The sequence below is a fragment of the Berghia stephanieae genome, chromosome 13, assembly GCF_034508935.2.
Source record: "Berghia stephanieae isolate SIO BIC M18660-M18661 chromosome 13, UCSD_Bste_1.3, whole genome shotgun sequence".
In the NCBI taxonomy this organism is placed as follows: Eukaryota; Metazoa; Mollusca; class Gastropoda; order Nudibranchia; family Aeolidiidae; genus Berghia; species Berghia stephanieae.
The window spans coordinates 27,698,565-27,719,443 of record NC_088372.1 but is presented as its reverse complement, the minus strand read 5'-3'; the positions used below and the strand labels follow the sequence as shown (position 1 = coordinate 27,719,443).

At 33.0% G+C, this 20,879-nt stretch overlaps 1 protein-coding gene across 1 annotated transcript in view; it reads left to right on the top strand.

Moving 5' to 3' along the window:
• The window catches only part of LOC144958677 (nephrocystin-3-like), a 41,592-nt gene that overhangs the window by 12,982 nt on the left and 7,731 nt on the right, over positions 1-20,879 (top strand). Inside the window, exons 10-27 of the mRNA XM_078890800.1 lie at positions 362-503; positions 2,247-2,390; positions 3,083-3,186; positions 4,840-4,954; positions 5,725-5,868; positions 6,525-6,622; positions 7,027-7,212; positions 8,651-8,789; positions 10,056-10,220; positions 11,541-11,638; positions 12,028-12,150; positions 13,846-13,949; positions 14,611-14,702; positions 15,673-15,766; positions 17,448-17,595; positions 18,748-18,823; positions 19,266-19,399; positions 19,987-20,158. Coding sequence (XP_078746926.1) covers positions 362-503; positions 2,247-2,390; positions 3,083-3,186; positions 4,840-4,954; positions 5,725-5,868; positions 6,525-6,622; positions 7,027-7,212; positions 8,651-8,789; positions 10,056-10,220; positions 11,541-11,638; positions 12,028-12,150; positions 13,846-13,949; positions 14,611-14,702; positions 15,673-15,766; positions 17,448-17,595; positions 18,748-18,823; positions 19,266-19,399; positions 19,987-20,158 — 2,278 coding nt within the window. The remainder of the gene's footprint in view (positions 1-361; positions 504-2,246; positions 2,391-3,082; positions 3,187-4,839; positions 4,955-5,724; positions 5,869-6,524; positions 6,623-7,026; positions 7,213-8,650; positions 8,790-10,055; positions 10,221-11,540; positions 11,639-12,027; positions 12,151-13,845; positions 13,950-14,610; positions 14,703-15,672; positions 15,767-17,447; positions 17,596-18,747; positions 18,824-19,265; positions 19,400-19,986; positions 20,159-20,879) is intronic.

The window sequence follows — 20,879 nt, the reverse complement described above, 5'->3', positions numbered from 1 at the left end:
CCAAACCCAAAGATTACCATATTTAAATTTCATGGTTAAAATGTTTTATAAGATTGAAAGATTTTATCCTCTGGGCAGTCATTGAAAGAAACAAGTATGATGAGAAAATGTGGGTACTGAACCTTTTTCAAGGACTGAACTTTGTGCTCGAATTAAATAAAAATAGATATTATATAAAGACAAAACAGAAATGAAACTACAGAATAATTTACATGATTTACTTATTAATTTTTTTACAAAGAAGTTCAAATTTATCCCTCTCCCAATTTTTTTCTATTGTACCACCCGTTCCATCAACAAACAGGCAAGAATATTTTTTTTTCTATCCTCACATGTTAATAAATACATTTTCCCATTCCAGCAAAGCTAGTCAAGAAACACGTGAGTTGAAACGTCGAATCCGTGAATGTGTCACATCCAAGGTACACGTCATCCATACATCCCCACAGCCTGGCAGCGCTGCTTTAGCTGCACACAAGGAACTCACCAAAATCATTAGAGCTGTGAGTGGCAGCCTGTTTTTATTTTTTTAAAAATTATTATAATTATCACTATATGTGACCCATCATGTTAAACTAGTATTGTATCGGGGTGAGCCTGATGAGCAAGAATCTCGAGGTGGAGAATGATCACACAGTACTAGAGGGCCTGCTGTACTATGTGAATTCATCTTAATGCCTTAAGTAATAGCACGTGAAATCTATTGATAAATTATTGCCACTATTTTGTGGACAATAAAGTAAGGTATATTACTATTATTGATGTTGTTGTTGTTGTTGTTTTTCTTCTTCTTCTTCTTTTTCTTCTTCTTCTTCTTCTTCTTCTTCTTCTTCTTCTTCTTCTTCTTCTTCTTCTTCTTCTTCTTCTTCTTCTTCTTCTTCTTCTTCTCAGTTCTACTAGGGGGTGAAGTGGCAGAGTGGTTAAGGCATTGCACTGTGACCCGGAAGATCCCAGGTTCAAGCCCCACTTCAAGCATTTTCATTTTTTTTTCCTTGGGCAAGAATATTAACCCTGACTTTGCTCACTTGGACAATATGGGTGATTCCTGTTGACATCAGACATCTTGTTTGATGAATTATCTATTTTATAATCCTTCATGGATTGCCTAGGCGACGATATCTTATGATGTTGTGGCGGAAGAGCATAATTAATATTTTTATTACTATTATTATTATTATTATTATTATTATTATTATTATTATTATTATTATTATTATTACATGATTGTTATTATTATTATTATTATTATTATTATTATTATTATTATTATTATTATTATTATTATTATTATATTATTATTATTATTACTATGATTGTTATTTTTATTATTATTATTATTATTATTATTATTATTATTATTATTATTATTATTATTACTATGATTGTTATTATTATTATTATTATTATTATTATCATTATTATTATTATTATTATTATTATTATTATTACTATGATTGTTATTATTATTATTATTATTATTATTGTTCTTCTTCTTCTTCTTCTTCTTCTTCTTCTTCTTCTATTATTATTATTATTATTATTATTATTACTATGATTGTTATTATTATTATTATTATTATTATTATTATTATTATTATTATTATTATTATTATTATTATTATTATTATTTTTATTATTATTATTATTATTATTATTATATTATTATTATTATTATTATTATTATTACTATGATGATGATGATGATGCTTATTATTATTATTATTATTATTATTATTATTATTATTATTATTATTATTATTATTATTACTACTGTTATTATTATTGAACAGTGATGACACGTGCATGGGAATAGATCCTAACTTTTTATATTATTATTATTTTAAAAAAAATTAGAATGAAAGCTGAATTACAAACTTGTTTTTGTGTGGCTATGTTTGTAGTATTGTGGTATGACACTTGCCTTTGGATCAGAAGGTCAAGGTTTCGAGTCCTGCTCTGAGCAGCCCATAGTTGAGTCCTTGGAATAGGCTTTTTATTCACATTCTCTCACTGTACTCCGGTGTAAAATGCTTATCTAGCCATGAACAGCATTTCCTCTATCTGAAAAATTGTCATATCGCTTAACAGGAGTCATGTCTCGTCCTACATGTTCAGTGTTGCTGTTGGCTAGAAACCCCTTGTATAGCACTTTGAGCATGTTAAGTGGATATTGCGCTGTAATAATTTAAATAAAAAACATTTTTTTGGTGTTAAATCATGCTCAAGCTCAAGTGTGTTTATTTCAGGAATTGAATTCAGAAAAGGAAGTTCCAGACGTGTCGTTATCAGATGGACTGGGAGATCCAAAGGCTGATTGGTTGGGAGATGTTGAACAATTGGATGCCCTCAATACAGCCATTACCTCATCTAGTCAGATCGGATTCGAGAAAGTAAGTTGTATCGTGCTCTTAGAGGATTTCACAGGTTCCAAAATTTTTTTCATACATTCCTTTGTGTGGCTATGTGGTCTTGTGGTATGACACTCGCTTAAGGATCGGAAGGTCCTGGGTTTGAGTCTGGTTCAGCGCATGGTTGAGTCCTTGGAAAAGCCTCTTTACTCACATTCTCTCACCGTACTCAGGTGTAAATAAAAAAAAAAAAAGAAGCAAAAATGCTATACATACTCTACAAAAAAGACTGATTTATTATTTTCTTGTAAAAACAATAACAATGATCAAAGAGAGGTCAATTTTATTCACGTTATTGTTTATAAACAAACAATCATTCTTATTCGAACACGTATGAAGGTATGTCACAAGTTCCATGATTTGATTGGTCTAAAATCTACTGGCTAATTATGCATTAGGATGTCCCGTTTTAGCTCTTTGAAAAGTTGGCCGCTATGCTTGTTAAAAATTTTAAAAAATTAGATAACTTGGCCTAAAACTGGAGTCCTCTAGATGAGTGTGCAGTGCTTTATCAACTTGACCATCGTACTTGCTCCCTAAGCTTTTCACATTTTTCAAACTGACATTTTATGATTTTCAATTAATGCTCGACTGATTTAATTGCTATTTCAGTGAAGGGATTTTTTCTTTTTAATTGTATTTCATATTCAATTTCCTCAACCTGTCAATTTCAGTACTATGAACATCTCAACACCCAAGTGGCTGCCGCTGGCCCTCTTCCTCCTTTGCTGGTTGTCGGAAGCCCTGGATCTGGGAAGTCTTTGCTTCTTGCTAAATGGTAAAACAGGAATGCTTGGTTCTTCTTCTTCTTCTTCTTCTTTTCTTCTTCTTCTTCTTCTTCTTCTTCTTCTTCTTCTTCTTCTTCTTCTTCTTCTTCTTCTTCTTCTTCTTCTTCTTCTTCTTCTTCTTCTTCTTCTTCTTCTTCTTCTTCTTCTTCTTCTTCTTCTTCTTCTTCTTCTTCTTCTTCTTCTTCTTCCTATTATTATTATTATTATTATTATTATTATTATTATTATTATTATTATTATTATTATTATTATTATTATTATTATTATTATTATTAATTGAACAGTGATAAGATATGCATGGGAATAGATATTAAATTTTTATATTATTTTATTTTTAAAATATTTAAACAGCATTTTGTCAGTCTGAAAATTGTCATATCGTTTAACAGACAAGTGGTACTAAGCTGCTAGAAGCTGTGGACTGTAAAAAGTAATAAACAAAATATGAATATAACTCCTTAACAAAAAAGAACAAAACACCAAACACAGAACATTTAGGACTCAAAACTCTTCTTCAAACAACAATAAAAACTTAAATACATTTCTTTAAAAACCAGATAAAACGTCAGAGAAATATTTAGCATGTACTTTTGGAAAGAAATTTTGAAAACAATACAATGAAAACTAGGGTTTTTTGTTAGGGAAGTCACCCAGTATTGGAATAGCAGTACAGAGACTTAACAGTGTTTACACAAGTCGCCCAGTCTTGGAATAGCAGTACAGAGACTTAACAGTGTTTACATAAGTCGCCCAGTCTTGGAATAGCAGTACAGAGACTTAACAGTGTTTACATAAGTCGCCCAGTATTGGAATAGCAGTACAGAGACTTAACAGTGTTTACATAAGTCGCCCAGTATTGGAATAGCAGTACAGAGACTTAACAGTGTTTACATAAGTCGCCCAGTCTTGACAAAGCAGTACAGAGAGATAACTGTGTTTACATAAGTCACCTAGTATTGGAATAGCAGTACAGAGACTTAACTGTGTTTACATAAAAGTAAAAGTCGCCCAGTCTTGGAATAGCAGTACGGAGAGATAACTGTGTTTATATAAGTCTCCCAGTCTTGGAATAGCAGTACGGAGAGATAACTGTGTTTATATAAGTCTCCCAGTCTTGGAATAGCAGTACGGAGAGATAACTGTGTTTATATAAGTCCGCCAGTCTTGGAATAGCAGTACGGAGAGATAACTGTGTTTATATAAGTCCGCCAGTCTTGGAATAGCAGTATGGAGAGATAACTGTGTTTATATAAGTCCGCCAGTCTTGGAATAGCAGTACGGAGAGATAACTGTGTTTATATAAGTCCGCCAGTCTTGGAATAGCAGTACAGAGACTTAACTCTTTCAGCTCCATTGGCCACAAAGTGCTGCCAATCTTCAAAGGCAAAGACATTAATGTAATCCAATCCTACTTTTTACAAAAGTACTATAAATTGAACCAATGGTATCATTTCTTTCATCAGAACATTCAACTGGCCCTGGCGGGATATTTTAATTGAGATTTTGTGCCGAATTTGAATGTCGTTTTGTCTTAGCTTGTCAATCTCATGCTGACTCAATCAGGTTTCCACCATTTTGTGATGGAAATGCGAATATAACCTCAACGCTGAAAGAGTTAACTGTTTTTACTTTCTATCTCACAGGCTGCAACTTCAAGAAGAAAAGCACTCCAGCAGTCTTCTACTGTACCATTTTGTTGGATGTCCGTCTTCCATCAGTGGTGATCCGTTACTCATGATTCGAAGATTGACCATTCAGGTATACAGTGGGTTATTTTTTTGGTATGTTTTAGATAGGTACCTATCCATCTTATTCTTTCTCCCTGTCAAACTGTCTCTTTCTCACCCTCTCTCTCTCTCTATCTCTCTTTCTCTCTCTCTCTCTCTCTCTCTCTCTCCCCCCACCCTCTTTTGCAAAAACAAATTTAAAAATGAAAAAAAAAACCCCCCAGCTAAACAACTATGAAAGAGCAATATACATAACAAAGGATATATCTTGCTCACTCCCCCTCCTTAATCAGCCATAAAAAAAAAAAATTAAATGGATTAATCTACACTCTGTGTGTGTCTTGGCAAGACATGTTTTAAAAAAAAGACATTCAATGCATTTCAGAATGCTCCTGTTCTTGTCTTTCAGGACACTATCGACTCTTTTCAGATTAGTATTATTTTTATTGTTACCCAAAGAGTTATTGAGTACAAAACTTTCTTTGTTAAGTTTTTTGTTCATTTTATTCCTTTTTATTTATTTTTTAAAGTTCAATTCATTTACGATGCACCGCTTCAGTCTACCAAGGTTGTCAATTTTCTGTATATTTACGTAATTCCGTATCTTATAAACCATCATTATATTTTCCAGTCACTTTCTAAACGGAAAAGAAAAATATGTACAAAATGTCTATATCGAAGTTCAGCACTCAGAAAGGTGTCGGTCAGTGTGTTTGTGTAAAAGTTCAGTAAATTTTTTGCCTCCTGAATGGGCAACCCTGGTCTATGGTCTCAGACTGTCATTTATCTCTATTTCTGTAGTTGTTACGACAAATGTACACACCCCCTGCATTAACCTGTGACCCTGTGCGGCTGGTTGAAGAGTTCCCGAGATGGTTGGAAAAAGTGTCGGCAAAGTCTCCCGGTGGAGTTATTCTTGTCCTCGACTCAGTTGATAGGTTTCAGGTTTGTATACGTCTAACTCTTGATCCAAATTTTCTGAAGATTTTAAAAAAATATATTTTTTTTATATCATCGATGATATTATTATTATTATTATTATTATTATTATTATTATTATTATTATTATTATTATTATTATTACTATTATTATTTTTATTTTTATTATTATTATTATTTATTATTATTATTATTATTATTATTATTATTATTATTATTATTATTATTATTATTATTGTTATTATTATTATTATTATTATTATTATTATTATTATTATATTATTATTAGTATTATGTCATTATTATTATTATTATTATTATTATTATTATTATTATTATTATTATTATTATTATTATTTTATTATTATTAATTTTTTAAACAATTGTTATTATTATTTTTATTATTATTGTTTTTATTTTATTATTATTATTATTATTATTATTATTATTATTATTATTATTATTATTATTATTATTATTATTATTATTATTAATATTTGTCTTGCTAAGAATTTATATTACTCTATGACATTGTTATTCTTTTAAAGATACTGACTAATCTTCAAATCATTTTGTAATGACATTGTTCCATTTTATTCTTCATTAATCTGGTTTTTTAAATTCTTTTAAAAATATATATTTTTATTTAATGTTTCTTCTAGCAAGCGGACGTCCATCTAAAATGGTTGTTGGATCCACTACCCGTGGATGCCCGTGTCATCGTGTCTGTCAATGATGAAACCTGTCCCCAGGCATGGAGGTGTGTATATGATGGTGACAAGAACAGACTTATGACAATTTCATTGGAATTTTTCTTTGATTATAAATTCAAACTAAACTAATTTTATTCCGGATAATCTGAATTTCCAAATATTTTTAGGAAGTAAATAATTTTGATGTTTTAAAATTTTTTTTTTTTTGGCTTCAACAACAGAAATAAATAGACATTTTTGATTCATTACAATGTGATAAAATAAACAACTTTGGTGCCACAAAGCATATATTCAGGGTTTTGAAGGCATATTTAATACGGATAAATGTAAAATATTAATTTGTAAAGTTAATTACAGTGACTTCTATTTCTTCTCTCTGAAAACTACGATTTTTTTACATTTCAAGTTGGCAGGTCTGTATTAGTGTATATTCTAATTCATTTTCCCCCAGGTCTTGGCCCACCCTTCACATGCACCCTTGGAGCAGTAACCACGTGAGAGAACATCTCAGGGTGGAACTGTCTTCCAGCGGGGTGACTCTGGAGACTGAACTTGAGAACCAGATCATTACGCAGTGCAGAGCACCCAGTATGTGTACTCCTCTCTACTTGTCACTGTTGGCAAAGCAGATTATCAGGTGAATTGGTTTATATAATAATAATAAGAATAATAATGATAAATGGCATTTATAAAGCGCTTTACCCCGTTGTTGCAGGCTCTAAGCGCTTTACAGTGATATAAAACAAAACATATTACAGTAAGACAAGTTTGATGGAAAAGTGATACGAATTCAATTTAACAGCAACAAAATATGATTATAGTATTGCAACATTATGACGTAAAAAGATAAAACTTTAAGTGAGATTTGAACGTTGTCAACGAATCCGAGCATCTCACGTGTGACGGGAGAGAGTTCCAAAAATGGGGGGCCGAAAATTGAAAAGACTGTTCACCTATTTTACGCAATGGCTTAGGTTTGACAAGGATTGAACATTTCAGAGCCAATAATTCTGTGTGGTGTCCGGGGTCCCTCAACTGAGAGGGTACAAGAATAGCCCGCCACGCCAAGCCAGCAGGTCGTAAAAGGCGACTAATGGTGTGTGAGTCCCCCTTTTTTGAGTCACCTGGTCCTCCAGGTTGGGGGTTGTCGAAGGGGTTAACACCCCTTCCATAAAACTCAAATTGTTACAGAAACACAGGCGGACAAATCAAATCCTTTTTTTTTTCTGAAGAGTGCCTGCAATGACAAACTGATATACAGAGAAGTGATAAGACATGGAACGAGGTAAAAAAGTTAGCTCAGAATAGAGAAGGATGTAAACTGTTTCTGTGGCCTGTACCCTGACCCAGGGTGACAAAGGCAATGATGATGATGATGAGGATGTGGCTCATTAAGGTTACTAAGATAAGGACAGTGAGCACATTTTAATTTTATGGTGATTTCTACTCTCGTGTAAGCCTGTCAACGACAAGCTATGAGAGTTATATTAGGAGACACGAATATATATCTTTTAATATCAAATGTAGGCACAGTGCACATTAATTATTTATATACAAGAGGGTATGGAAATTTAGAACTTATTTCACATGAACATGCAGTTTGTAAATGATGAAATTGTGCCGCATAATTATAAGCAGAAAAACTTTAAGAGAATGACTTAAGTATGTAGAACGTATATCTATCTATTTAGTGTTAACAACCATTGACAGACAAATATCATTTTATGACAAACACATGATAATAGTCTTGTGATATGACACTTGGCTTGAACCAGTAGGCCTCGAGTTTGTGTCCCGTTGTGGGTGGCGCTTAGTTGCCATAGGAAAAACCTTTTTATTATGTTTCTTCACGGCACTCTGGTTTGAAATGAGTAATTAATTGACCAGTAAAAGTCATCATGTCTCTTCCTACATTTAAAGTAAAGTGTCGTTATCAGCTTTTGACCCCCTATGTAGTCTCAATAGTGCTTTGAGCACATTTAGTAGACATTTTTTGCTTTATGAAGCTCGAAGTTTGTTTTTTTAATCTTTATTTAATAGTACCTTTTTTTTTCATGTTTTTATTCTTGATTAAGTTGTATGGAACACAAGCCTGAGGATGTGCCGTCTATTGTCTCATCCCTGACTCGTCGTCCCAACTGTCTCAAATTGTATAAAACCTGGATGGAGGGGTTGATATCATCCTTGGATGAGGAAATGGAGTGGATATCAGAGGTAAGCTATGATAACTGGTCAGTGAAATGTAAACACACATACACCCCACCCCCCCCCCACCTCTCTCTCTCTCTCTCTCTCTTTCTCTGTCTCTCTGTCTCTCTCTCTCTTTCTCTCTCTTTATCTATTATTAACTCAATTCCCCTTATTTAAAGTTTTTTAGGACTTTTCTGATTTGTAGTTTGCTTCCCTTTTATACACATTAGATTTAAAGAAACATAAATTATTAAAAAATGAGCTGTTATATAGCGCAATATCGACTGAATGTGCTCAAAGGGGTCCATGTCCAACAGCAACATTTAACATTTAGGACAAGACATGACGCCGGTAAGGCGATATTATAATTATTTTTTAGGACAGACAACGCTGTTAATGGCCAGCTACTCATTTTACACCTGAGTGCGGTGAGAGAATGTGAGTAAAAAGCCTTTTCCAAGGACTCAACCATGCGTTGAGAGAGGCTCGAACCCAAGACCTTCTGATCCGAAAGCGAGTGTCATACCACTAGACCACATAGCCGCACCAATAATTGGTTCTGTGTCACTTAGGTTTTATTATTTGACTCCTTTGTCACCCAGCATTTTTTTTTTTGATTGATAGGTCTGTTTGATCTGGAAGTACTTTACAATAGACTAGCATCCTTTCCATCATCATCATCATCATCATTGCCTTTTTCACCCTGGGTCAGGGTATAGGCCACAAACAGTTTCCATCCTTCTCTATCCTGAGCTAACTTTTTTATCTCATTCCATGTCTTACCACTTCTCTGTATATCAGCTTCTTTAATTCTTCTCCATGTTCCTCGTGGCCTTCCCCTTGATCTTCTGCCCTGAGTGTTCCAGTCCAATACTTTCTTTGTTATAGTGGAGTCATTCTTTCTAAGCGTGTGTCCAATCCACCTCCATCGTCATCCTCTCAGTGACTTCTGAGCAAACTTGCTTAGAATTATTCCTACTCCCTGTGTATGAATCCCGTCCCCTCTCCCTGAATATAAAATCTTCTCCCCAGACTTGAGGTGTTTCTGTCCAGATTGTATCCAGTGGGTTTCGCTTACTCCAAGTATATGCAGCCTGTATCTTCTCATCTCAGTCACAACTTGAGAGCTTTTTCCTGCTTCATACATGGTGTGAACATGACAAATAGTGGGATATATTTCAACCATATGAGCTTTTTAGCTGGGAAAGACCTCATTTCTTCTTCCTTTCATTTTTTTCCACCTTTAATTCTATTATTTTTTTCTTCTCATTCAATCTGTTCCATTCCAAGGTGTTAAGACTTCTCTACGCTAGTCGCTGCGGCATGACGGAATCAGAGTTATTGTCCTTGGTTCCTGGACTGGGCTGTGCAGAGTTATGTCTCTTGTTTCAATACTTGTCCAGTCATCTAGTCATCAAATATCACTCAGGACTGTGGATGTTTGCACATGTACAGGTATGTAGTAAATAATGCCCTGTTTTAGTCTTGGAAGAGCAGGTTGAATTGACCTCCCCGGCTGCTAATTGGATTCAATAGTCTGATGTCACGTCGCCCAGCAATGGCGAGCAGCATGGTTCTAAACAAAGAAAAAAAAACTGTACTTTTTATTCTTCAGTTTGGCTAGAACTTTTCATATGTCATGTGATCAGAATGTATAAAAGTCAAAACCAGATCATATTTATAATGTTTTTCTCTCTCGATACACTTTTATGCTTGTCGGAGAAATACTTCATAAGGGCGTCCGCCATTGTTCCGATAGTTTAGAGCCAGTTACTAAGTTACTATGTGTCATTACGAGGGAATGGACGTCATGACTGTTGAAGCGTATTCTATTGTCAAAGACTTAGAAAGACTGTCTTAATTTTAATTGAGCTTTTATAGAGCATAATATCCACTAAACACGCTCAAAGCACTTTACAAGGGGTCTTTGTCCAACTGCAACATTTAACATTTAGGACAAGACATGACATGACGCCTGTTAGGCGATATTACACTTTTTTTTCGGATAGAGACAACGGCCAGGTACTCATTTTACACCTGAGTACGGTGAGAGAATGTGATTAAAGAGCCTTTTCCAAGGACTCAACTATGAGCAAGGCTCAAACCCAAGACCTTCTGATCTGCAAGCGAGTGTCATACTACAAGACCACATAGCCGTCTTAAGTAAACTGGACATTTGATACGGCATTAGATGAAAACTAATATTAAAAGAAATACTAATGTCGTCTCTATAACACCATTTAAAAAAAAATCTGTTCACAAAAAGATCTGATTATACGTAAAAGGAATTGTTCTTCCTTGAACAATCATTTTGTTGTTGTTGTTGTTTTTATTTCGTTTTGTGCGGCTATGTGGTCTAGTGGTATGACACTCGCTTTCGGATCGGAAGGTCCTGGGTTCAAGCCTCGCTCGGCGCATAGTTGAGTCCTTGGAAAAGACTCTTTACTCACATTCTGTCACCGTACTCAGGTGTAAAATGAGTACCTGGCCGTTAACAGCGTTGTCTTTGTCCGAAAAATTGTAATATCGCCTAACAGGTGTCATGTCTCGTCCTACATGTTAAATGTTGCTGTTGACCAGGGACCCCTTGTAAAGCGCATTGAGCACGTTTAGTGGATATTGCACAATATAAATGCTCTTTTTTTTTTTTTTTGTCCGTTATCGTGTGTGCAATTCCCTCTTATCACTCTAGAAACTTTTGATTTTACATAATTTCCACTTGTTAAATAATAGACTTGCTAAGACTACTTTGATATTATTTATCTTTTATTACAGGCCAAAGATGCAGTATATGAACTTTTCTATCACACGCAGGGTGAAAGTGTGGATTTGTATAGGTCTAAACTTATTCATTATTTCCAACAGTTTGTGAGGTAAGCTTGTTATGATAGAATGAAGAGTTTGAAATAATAGTGATGAGGATGATGGTGATGATGATGATGATGATTATGATGACGATGGTGATAATAATAATATAATAATAATAATAATAATAATAATATAAATAATATGATGATGATGATGATGATAATGGTCTTTTCATAAATTTTTCTTCCCGCTTTGTCTGGTACTGCATTATTTATACTTTTAAGATTTTTAATAGAGAACACAATAATTTCTGCTCTCTCTCTCTCTCTCTCTCTCTCTCTCTCTCTCTCTCTCTCTCTCTCTCTCTCTCTCTCTCTCTCTCTCTCTCTCTTTGTGTGAATTTAATCATTCTTCCATGCCCGCTCATGTTTTGTTTTTGTTTACGTACACATAGACCAGGACATGTCTCTAGCCGATCAGTGGATGAGTTACCCTGGCTGATTCAGGAGACTGGAGATGTCAAACAATTAGAGCAGTGCATTCTGGACCTGGGGATCTTCCATGACCTTTGTATCAGGTGAGTGGTAGAATCGTCTGATGATTATAATAATATGGGATGTAACACTTAAAAGTGACGTTTGTGATTTAAAGTAGCAAATAATGATGATAAAAATAATAATAAGAAGAAAAATGATAATAATAATAATGATAATGATGATAATTATAATAATAATAATAATAATAATAATACTAATAATAATATTAATGATAATAATAATAATAATAATAATAATAATAATAATAATAATAATAATAATAATAATAATGATGATGATGATGATGATGATGATGATGATGATGATGATGATGATGATGATGATGATGATAATGATAATAATAAAATAATAATAATGATAATAATAATAATAATAATAATAATAATAATAATAATAATAATAATAATGATAATAGTGATAATAATAACAATGTAAAATAAAAAACATGCAAATCACTTGACTGTCACAGCCACGGCAAGCTGACTCTGCCCTTTATTTAATCAATCTGTATTCTTCTTCTTCTTCTTCTTCTTCTTCTTATTCTTCTTCTTCTTCTTCTTCTCCTTCTCCTTCTTCTTCTTCTTCTTCTTCTTCTTCTTCTTCTTCTTCTTCTTCTTCTTCTTCTTCTTCTTCTTCTTCTTCTTCTTCTTCTTCTTCTTCTTCTTCTTCTTCTTCTTCTTCTTCTTCTTCTTCTTCTTCTTCTTCTTCTGTTCCTTAATCCTTCATTCTGTCTTTCCTCTTCCTTAACTTTTCATCTCATCCTTTGTTTTTCTTGTTCTTTCACTTTTTCTATTGATTATCAGTTTTATCTCTACTAAACTGATTATTCTCATTTTCATCCTTAACATTAATAACTTTTTTTACTTGTTTTTTTTTATTTTTTTTTTTTTTCTTATTTTTTCATCTCTCTTCTGCTGCCCTCTCCGTTCTCTTCCCTTTGTTTATTCACCATTTTCTTCTTTTATTTATCTTTAAATGGACAAGTTCATCTACTTTTTAATGATTTTATTACTATAATTCTTCTTTCTTCTTCTTCTTCTTCTTCTTCTTCTTCTTCTTCTTCTTCTTCTTTCTTCTTCTTCTTCTTCTTCTTCTTCTTCTTCTTCTTCTTCTTCTTCTTCTTCTTCTTCTTCTTCTTCTTCTTCTTCTTCTTCTTCTTCTTCTTCTTCTTCTTCTCTTCTTCTTCTTTCTTCTCTTCTTCTTCTTCTTCTTCTTCTTCTTCTTCTTCTTCTTCTTCTTCTTCTTCTTCTTCTTCTTCTTCTTCTTCTTCTTCTTCTTCTTCCTAGTTAGGCCCAGTTAATGCCATCATGCTGGCATCCAGTGCTGCGCCATGTAACTGTTGCATGCACTCAGAATGACCAGGAATTGTTTGTGACTTGGTGTGCTGTCACTATTTCTATTGAAAAATTAAATAGCAAGTGTTTATCTCACAAAACTGAGTTAATTCCAGTTTTCAAAGCCTTAACAGATTGAAAATAACTTTTTTAAAAATGTGGTTATTTATTTATATATGTTTTGTTTTTGTTTATAGTATGTTTACAATCTCAGGCTTCAGGCAGCCCCCACCGTTCTCTCCATATTGATTTATTACACCATTTACTTCCATTTATATGTTGAGAATGACTTTAAAAAGAAAAAAAATGAGACAAGAACAAACACTTTTTAATGATTTTATTAACTATAAAACGTATGTCTTTATGTATTTTCTACCCCAGAGGCCGAAGCACCGAGTTACTCGGGTTCTGGCTTGTGGTAGGTTGGGACAAAGAGAAAGTTGCCCAAGCCTACTTTGAAGTTACCAAAAGATTTCAGAACTCAGGTTTGATGTTTTTACGTTCTGTTACATAATATTATATTATATATATATTTATATAATAATATATATTATATTATTATATAATATATATATATATTATATATATATATAAAGTTATAAGATAAAAACCATTAAATAAAAGTGCTCGACTTTAATGTTAAAGGAGAGGTAAATATATATATAAATATAGAATTATAGTTTTACTTCTACAATACTGTTTCATGCCAATGTAGGGCAATCTACGGGAAGTGTATAATCGTTATTGTTGTTTATGATTCTGTGTTGTTTCATACACTCATATAAATATATATATATATATATATATATATATATATATATATATATATATATATATATATATATATATATATATATATATATATATATATATATATATATATATCTATATTATTTATTTATATATTTATTTATGGTAGTCATATTTCGAAAATTTAACCCCAAAAATTGCTTAAATTACAATTTAAATGATCAGACCTACAAATAGGTCCACATCTGTCCACATGTCTGACCTGAAAGTGTATCAACTACCTGTAATGATATACTTATTCAATTTGCATGTCTCTCTCTCTTTCTCTCTCTCTCTCTTTCTCTCTCTCTCTCTCTTTCTCTCTCTCTCTCTTTTCATGCCGTAACTACCACCCAGGACTTGGTCATGGAGATAAGAAGGTCCTTAACATGGCGGAGACATATGAAACTCTAGGATTGTTTTTTAAGGATCTCGGGCTTTTGTCTCAGGTATGAAAGTGGAACATGTAATATGATTTTCTTGTTGGACAGGATTTGTTGGTGTGTGTAGAAGAAAGAAAAATATTGAAGTAATAAAGATAAAAATTTGAACCTTAACAATGCAATGAAAAATTTTAAAAATTTAAATTCATAATGATTGATTATCGCATTGAACTTGATAGATTTGATGTTTTTGAATATTCTTTTTCTGAAGACATGATCAGCCTATTTATCACTTGATAATAATAATAATAATAATAATAAATAATAATAATAATAATAATAATAATATAATAATAAATAATATATAATAATAATAAATGATATTAATGAATAATGATATATAATAATAATAATAATAATAATAATAATAATAATAATAATAATAATAATAATAATAATAATAATAATAATAATTAGAATGATGATGATGATGATAAATGATGATAACATAAAATCATTGACGTTCAAAATAATTTATCTACTAAAGGTGAGATTAAGTATTGCTTAGATTTCACTAGTAATCTTTCAAAGCAATGTACATCCAATTTTTACTCTTCTAAGGACATACCTTGAGATGAATAAATAATTATTTGTGCATGCGATTATAGTGAGTTGAGATGGTCTCAAGACATAACAGACTGCATGGGGAGAACAACCACAAAGGCAAGATGCATGGTACAGTTTCAATGGGCTGAATGAACAGCGTCTTTTCCCGATGTTTGACATTACCAAAAATATTCATGTTGAAGATTAATTTTTAAAATATATAGCTTCAATTATTTTATTTTATCACTCACTCAAACACTCTATCTATCCCATGACCGGATGGTCGTCGGGGGGACTTGCGTGAAGCAGAAGTTACAGTCTTCCTCCATGCCTGCTTGTTGCTAGCCCTATGTAGCAGCTCCGGAACCATCTCTGATCATTCTTTTATATTGTCCAGCCACATCTTATTTTATGCTTCTGTCCAAATCAGGCCCTTCCTGCACTTCAAAGAGCACTGGAAGTGAGAGAGACTAACCTTGACCCTGATGACCCTCTTGTTGCAAGGTCATTACACCATTTAGCAGGTAAAGTATATTGTTACGTTTAATGACTTTAATGTTTCTTTTTATGCATTTCATAATTTTTGCTTTTGTTGTCAAAGTCAGTGGTTAAATGAAATAAAAGTGAAAGGGAAAAAATGGGAAGAACAATCTGAGTTAATCTGGTGAGCTAGGAGTGTGAATTTGAATTCTTATTATGAAGTCTGAGTTTATTTAGCCCTTTAAAAGTGAAGATTGATCTGTTCTAATCATAAATAATAATGTGAAACTGAATGTAAGCTTCAATTTAATTACAAAATAGGGTGTTTCATTCATCCTGTTTTGTTGATAAAGGGGTAACCCGAAACGTTCATTTGATCTGTTTTTGTAATTAAATTGAAGCTTACATTCAATTTCACATTATTATTTATTTCTTCGAGCTTCGAGCAGCAACATTTACATTATCTATTCTAATCAGAAAACTTAGTTTACCGTTTCCACTAAAAATGCAGTAAGAGTCCAAATTGTATCATTATATTTATACTCATGGTGGAAATGGTTAGAGTTGAAGCTATTACCAGATAGATAATAAGAAAATACCCAATGTCAATGATTTGACAGAAACTTAATTGGGTACGGCCACGTCCAGAGGTCATTGGCAGTGGTGGGAGATATAGTGATGGTGGTGGTGGTAGTAGTAGTAGTAGTAGTAGTAGTAGTAGTAGTAATAGTAGTAGTAGTAGTAGTAGTAGTAGTAGTAGTAGTAGTAGTAGTAGTAGTAGTAGTAGTAGTAGTAGTTAGTAGTAGTAGTAGTAGTAGTAGTAGTAGTAGTAGTAGTAGTAGTAGTAGTAGTAGTAGTAGTAGTAGTAGTAGAAATAGTATAGTAGTAGTAGTAGTAGTATATAGTATAGTAGTAGTAGTATAGTAGTAGTAGTAGTAGTAGTATATAGTAGTAGTAGTAGTAGTAGTAGTAGTAGTAGTAGTAGTAGTAGTAGTAGTAGTAGTAGTAGTAGTTAGTAGTAGTAGTAGTAGTGTAGTAGTAGTAGTAGTGTAGTAGTAGTAGTAGTAGTAGTAGTAGTAGTAGTAGTAGTAGTAGTAATAGTAGTAGTAGTAGTAGTAGTAGTAGTAGTAGTAGTAGTAATAGTAGTAGTAGTAGTAGCAGCAGTAGCATTAGCACCAAAATAGAAAATAAATATTTTAAAAAATAAAATAAACCAACCAAAAAAAAAAAAAAAAAAAAAATGAAATTAAATTTGTGTATTCTGCCTTTTCCCTTACATAAAAGTCAATCGAGGGGATAGGATACAATAGTGCCAACTGAGACCTCCATTTCTTCTATTGTTCATTATTGATTTAGTATTTATTTGTTTATATATTCGTTTATTTATTTATTTATTTATTTATTTATTTATTTATTTATTTATTTATTTATTTATTTATTTATTTATTCATTTATTTATTTAGCACTGTAGAATTATATCGCTTTGTTTCATATTGCATGTTTGAGTGGTTGTATGTTTGAATGAAAAGTAGCCACGTTACTGTTAAGCGCTTTGAGCTTGTTGATATACGGGGTTAGGCGCTATATAAAAACCATATATTAGTTTTAAATTTATTATTATTATTATTATTATTATTATTATTATTATTATTATTATTATTATTATTATTATTATTATTATTATTTATTTTGGAATTATTAACAATTTTCCCTCATTATTTCCAGGTCTCCATGCCCAATGGGGCAAATACAATACGGCTGAGATGTTGTACCAGCATGCCTTGGAGATCTGTCAAAATGCTTTGGGGACGGATCATCCACTGGTGGCCAAGGAACTTGAGGCATTGGCCGTTTTGTACCAGAAACAGGAAAAGTAATTTTAAAAAACAAACACAGCACGTTGTTCACATAAAATTTTCAAAGAAAGATAGCTATGTTTCTCTTTGTTTCTGTTGGCCAGAGACTCCGTGTTAGGCGCTCTGAGCACGTTTAGTGGATATTTGCGCTATACAATAAATGCTCAGGTTTTTTAAATGGTTTTTTTTTTTTTTTTTTCATTTGTAATTTTTTTGTTATATGTTGTATATACAGAGCTGTCAACCTACCGCAAAAAATGCAGAATTGTACGCATTTTGAGCGATTGTACGCTTGTACGCATTTCCCCCAAGATTGTACCCATTTTCAGTGTACGGAGTCACTTCAGTTTTCTTTAGTTGTAATAGCCCAGATGCTCATATCGCTGTTAGCTTAAGCTTGCTGGATCGTTCAAATTTGTACTCGATACTAATTCATTGCTCTATTATTCTATAGTGAACTTGCTCCTATTGTTTTAGTCCGATATCATGAAATCGAATATTCATCGCTAGCCGGGAAGTATACCTTCCTCTTACTTTCACAATGGTTAGTCTCTGTCGATTTCAGGATTGTACCCATTTTTATGAAATCTTCCCCATTTTGAGGTCCCATTGTACACATTCTCATCAGATGGGGTTGGCAGCTCTGTATATAATCCATGGAGGCCCACATATAAACAATTGACCCTTTATCAAAATATTTCTGGCAGAAATTCAACAATGATAAAATGAAAGTAACTTGGATAGGCTGCCCAAGATCCTGGCATACTTTTAAAAATTTGAAAATGGATTTGTTTGGACTGCAGATATTTATTTTGAAGACATTAGGCATTGAATTTTTATCTTAATTGGTAGATATAAAGTTAATGTTTATAATCCGAATGGACAAGATTGAAAAAATAAAAAAGCTGGTTTACAGTGATACTCCAAATCAATCAAAATGTCAAAAATAATTAAGAGCTTGTAACGAGCATCAAAAACATCTTTAATACAATGTTAGACTCATTTTTGTTCACTTTCGACAGACGATATTATAGTAATTTTTGTTCAATAATATTCCAGTCCACAACTTCTAGCAACCTAGTATTTCCTTTACGATCAACATAGATATTTTTTTACAATTCGTGATTTTTAAAAAAAGTAAGACAATTTATGTTTCTTGTATTTTTCAGGCATGAGCTGGCACATCCTTTAAGAAAAAAAGCTTTTGCCATCAAAAAACGACTCAAAGCTGTCAAGGGGTACGGGGTGAGTAATTCTTTATAAATCTCAAGAGATTGAAAATGTCAGTTGTAAGTGACTTTAATAGAAATATGTGACAGATATTTTGATTAATTCTTTCCTGGTTAAACCACAGATAAATAGAAAAAAAAAAAGTATCCTTCCAAGCCATTAGGCTCATGGAGCCAGAGTTTATCCCAGTTTCTGTAGTGTGAAACATACAATAGAAATTGCTTGCAATCCTTAGGATAGGATGCTAGTCTGTTGCAAATTACTTTCTGCCAGTTCTTACAGAACCAGCTACCCAATCGCTGCTGGGTGGACAGAGGGGTCAGAAAAAAATATCAATTGCACCTGGGATAGATCTTGGTACCTTTGCGTGTGAAGCAAGTGCTCTACCAACTGAGCTATTGGGACCCTATTTCCCCTTATCATGCTCTCAAATTTCCATTCCTATCAAAATTGACAGGGAGACACGGCCATTGACCCACTACAGAAGAGGGCATTACAGCTGGAAGAACTCGTCATAGGACCGGACTCAGCTGATTTGGCAAGGACACTTAATGAGCTAGGAGTTCTCTACTACCTACAGAACAACACAGAGTAAGTAAGACATTTGATAATTTATTAATGATAGTTGTCAGTTTTGAATTTCTCATCTTTAAAAAAAAAAATGAGCTTTTATTTTGCGCAATATCCACTAAACATGCTCAAAGCACTTTACAAGGGGTCACTGGCCAACAGCAACACTTAACATGTAGGATGAGCCATGACGCCTGTTAGGCGATATTACAATGTTTTTTGGACAAAGACATCACTGTTGACGGCCAGGTACTCATTTTACACCTGAGTACAGTGAGAGAATGTGAGTAAAGAGCCTTTTCCAAAGACTCAACCATGAATGGGCAATTGAATATGTTTTGTTTCATTTCTATCCATGTTTTTTAATTGGATAGAGTTATCCAGCCTGGATACAATGAGACATCTAATTGACTGAGGAGTTGATTCCCCCTCCCCTTCCCCATTCATTTATTTATTCATTCATTCATTCATTTTTTCATTCTTTACTTCATTCACTCATTTATTTATTTATTCATTGAACTATTTTTAAAAAAAAAATGTTTATCTTATTTTAATCTATTTATTTCATTTATAATGTACCTAAATTTTATTTTTTGTTTGAATTTTAGCATCGCTGAATCTTACTTCAAACGTGCCTTAGAGATGCGAGAGTCTATCCTCGGATCGGATCACGTAGACGTTGCCTCCTCCCTCAACAATCTGGCAGCTCTGTACAATGACAGGAAATTGTATGACAAGTCAGAGCCTCTTTATGACAGAGCTCTCAAGATAAGACTGAAGGTAAGCATAGGCCTGCCTACCATTATGAAAAATTTGTGCGGCTATGTGGACTTGTGGTATGACACTCTCTTTCGGATCAGAAGGTCCTAGGTTTGAGCCTCACTCGGCGCATAGTTGAGTCCTTGGAAAAGGCTCTTTACGCACATTCTCTCATCATACTGAGTTGTAAAATGAGTACCTGGTCATTAACAACGTTGTCTCTGTTCGAAAAAATTGAAATATTGCTTAAGAGGCGTCATGTCCAGTCCAAAATGTTAAGTGTTGGGCAAGATCATTTAACACCTAATTTGCCCACTTTGTACAACATGGTGATTCCTGTTGACATCAGAGATCTTGTTTGATAGATTATCTATCTATATTCCTTCATGGAATGCCTAGACGACGTTCTCTAATTGTGCCAATTGTGGAAGGCATGATTTTTTATCTCCTAAAAATTACTACTTATTTTTCAATTTTCAAGTAGGCGGGTCTTGGTAAGCAGGAGCATTTGTCACCCACCAAGTTAATCTAGTGAATAAATAAATTAATAAATAAATTCTCGTTAATTATCCTTAAGGGGAAATTTTTCTTTAGGATCTATTCCAAGGGAAGACTGGAATAACCCAGGCGTTAGCCACAGTGCAGTGCTGCACAGTGAGCTAAGGTTATGTGATTGCTCAAGGCCACACAGCGCGACTGGTAGTAGAACTCGACATTTCATTTGGGTAACTGGTATAGCATT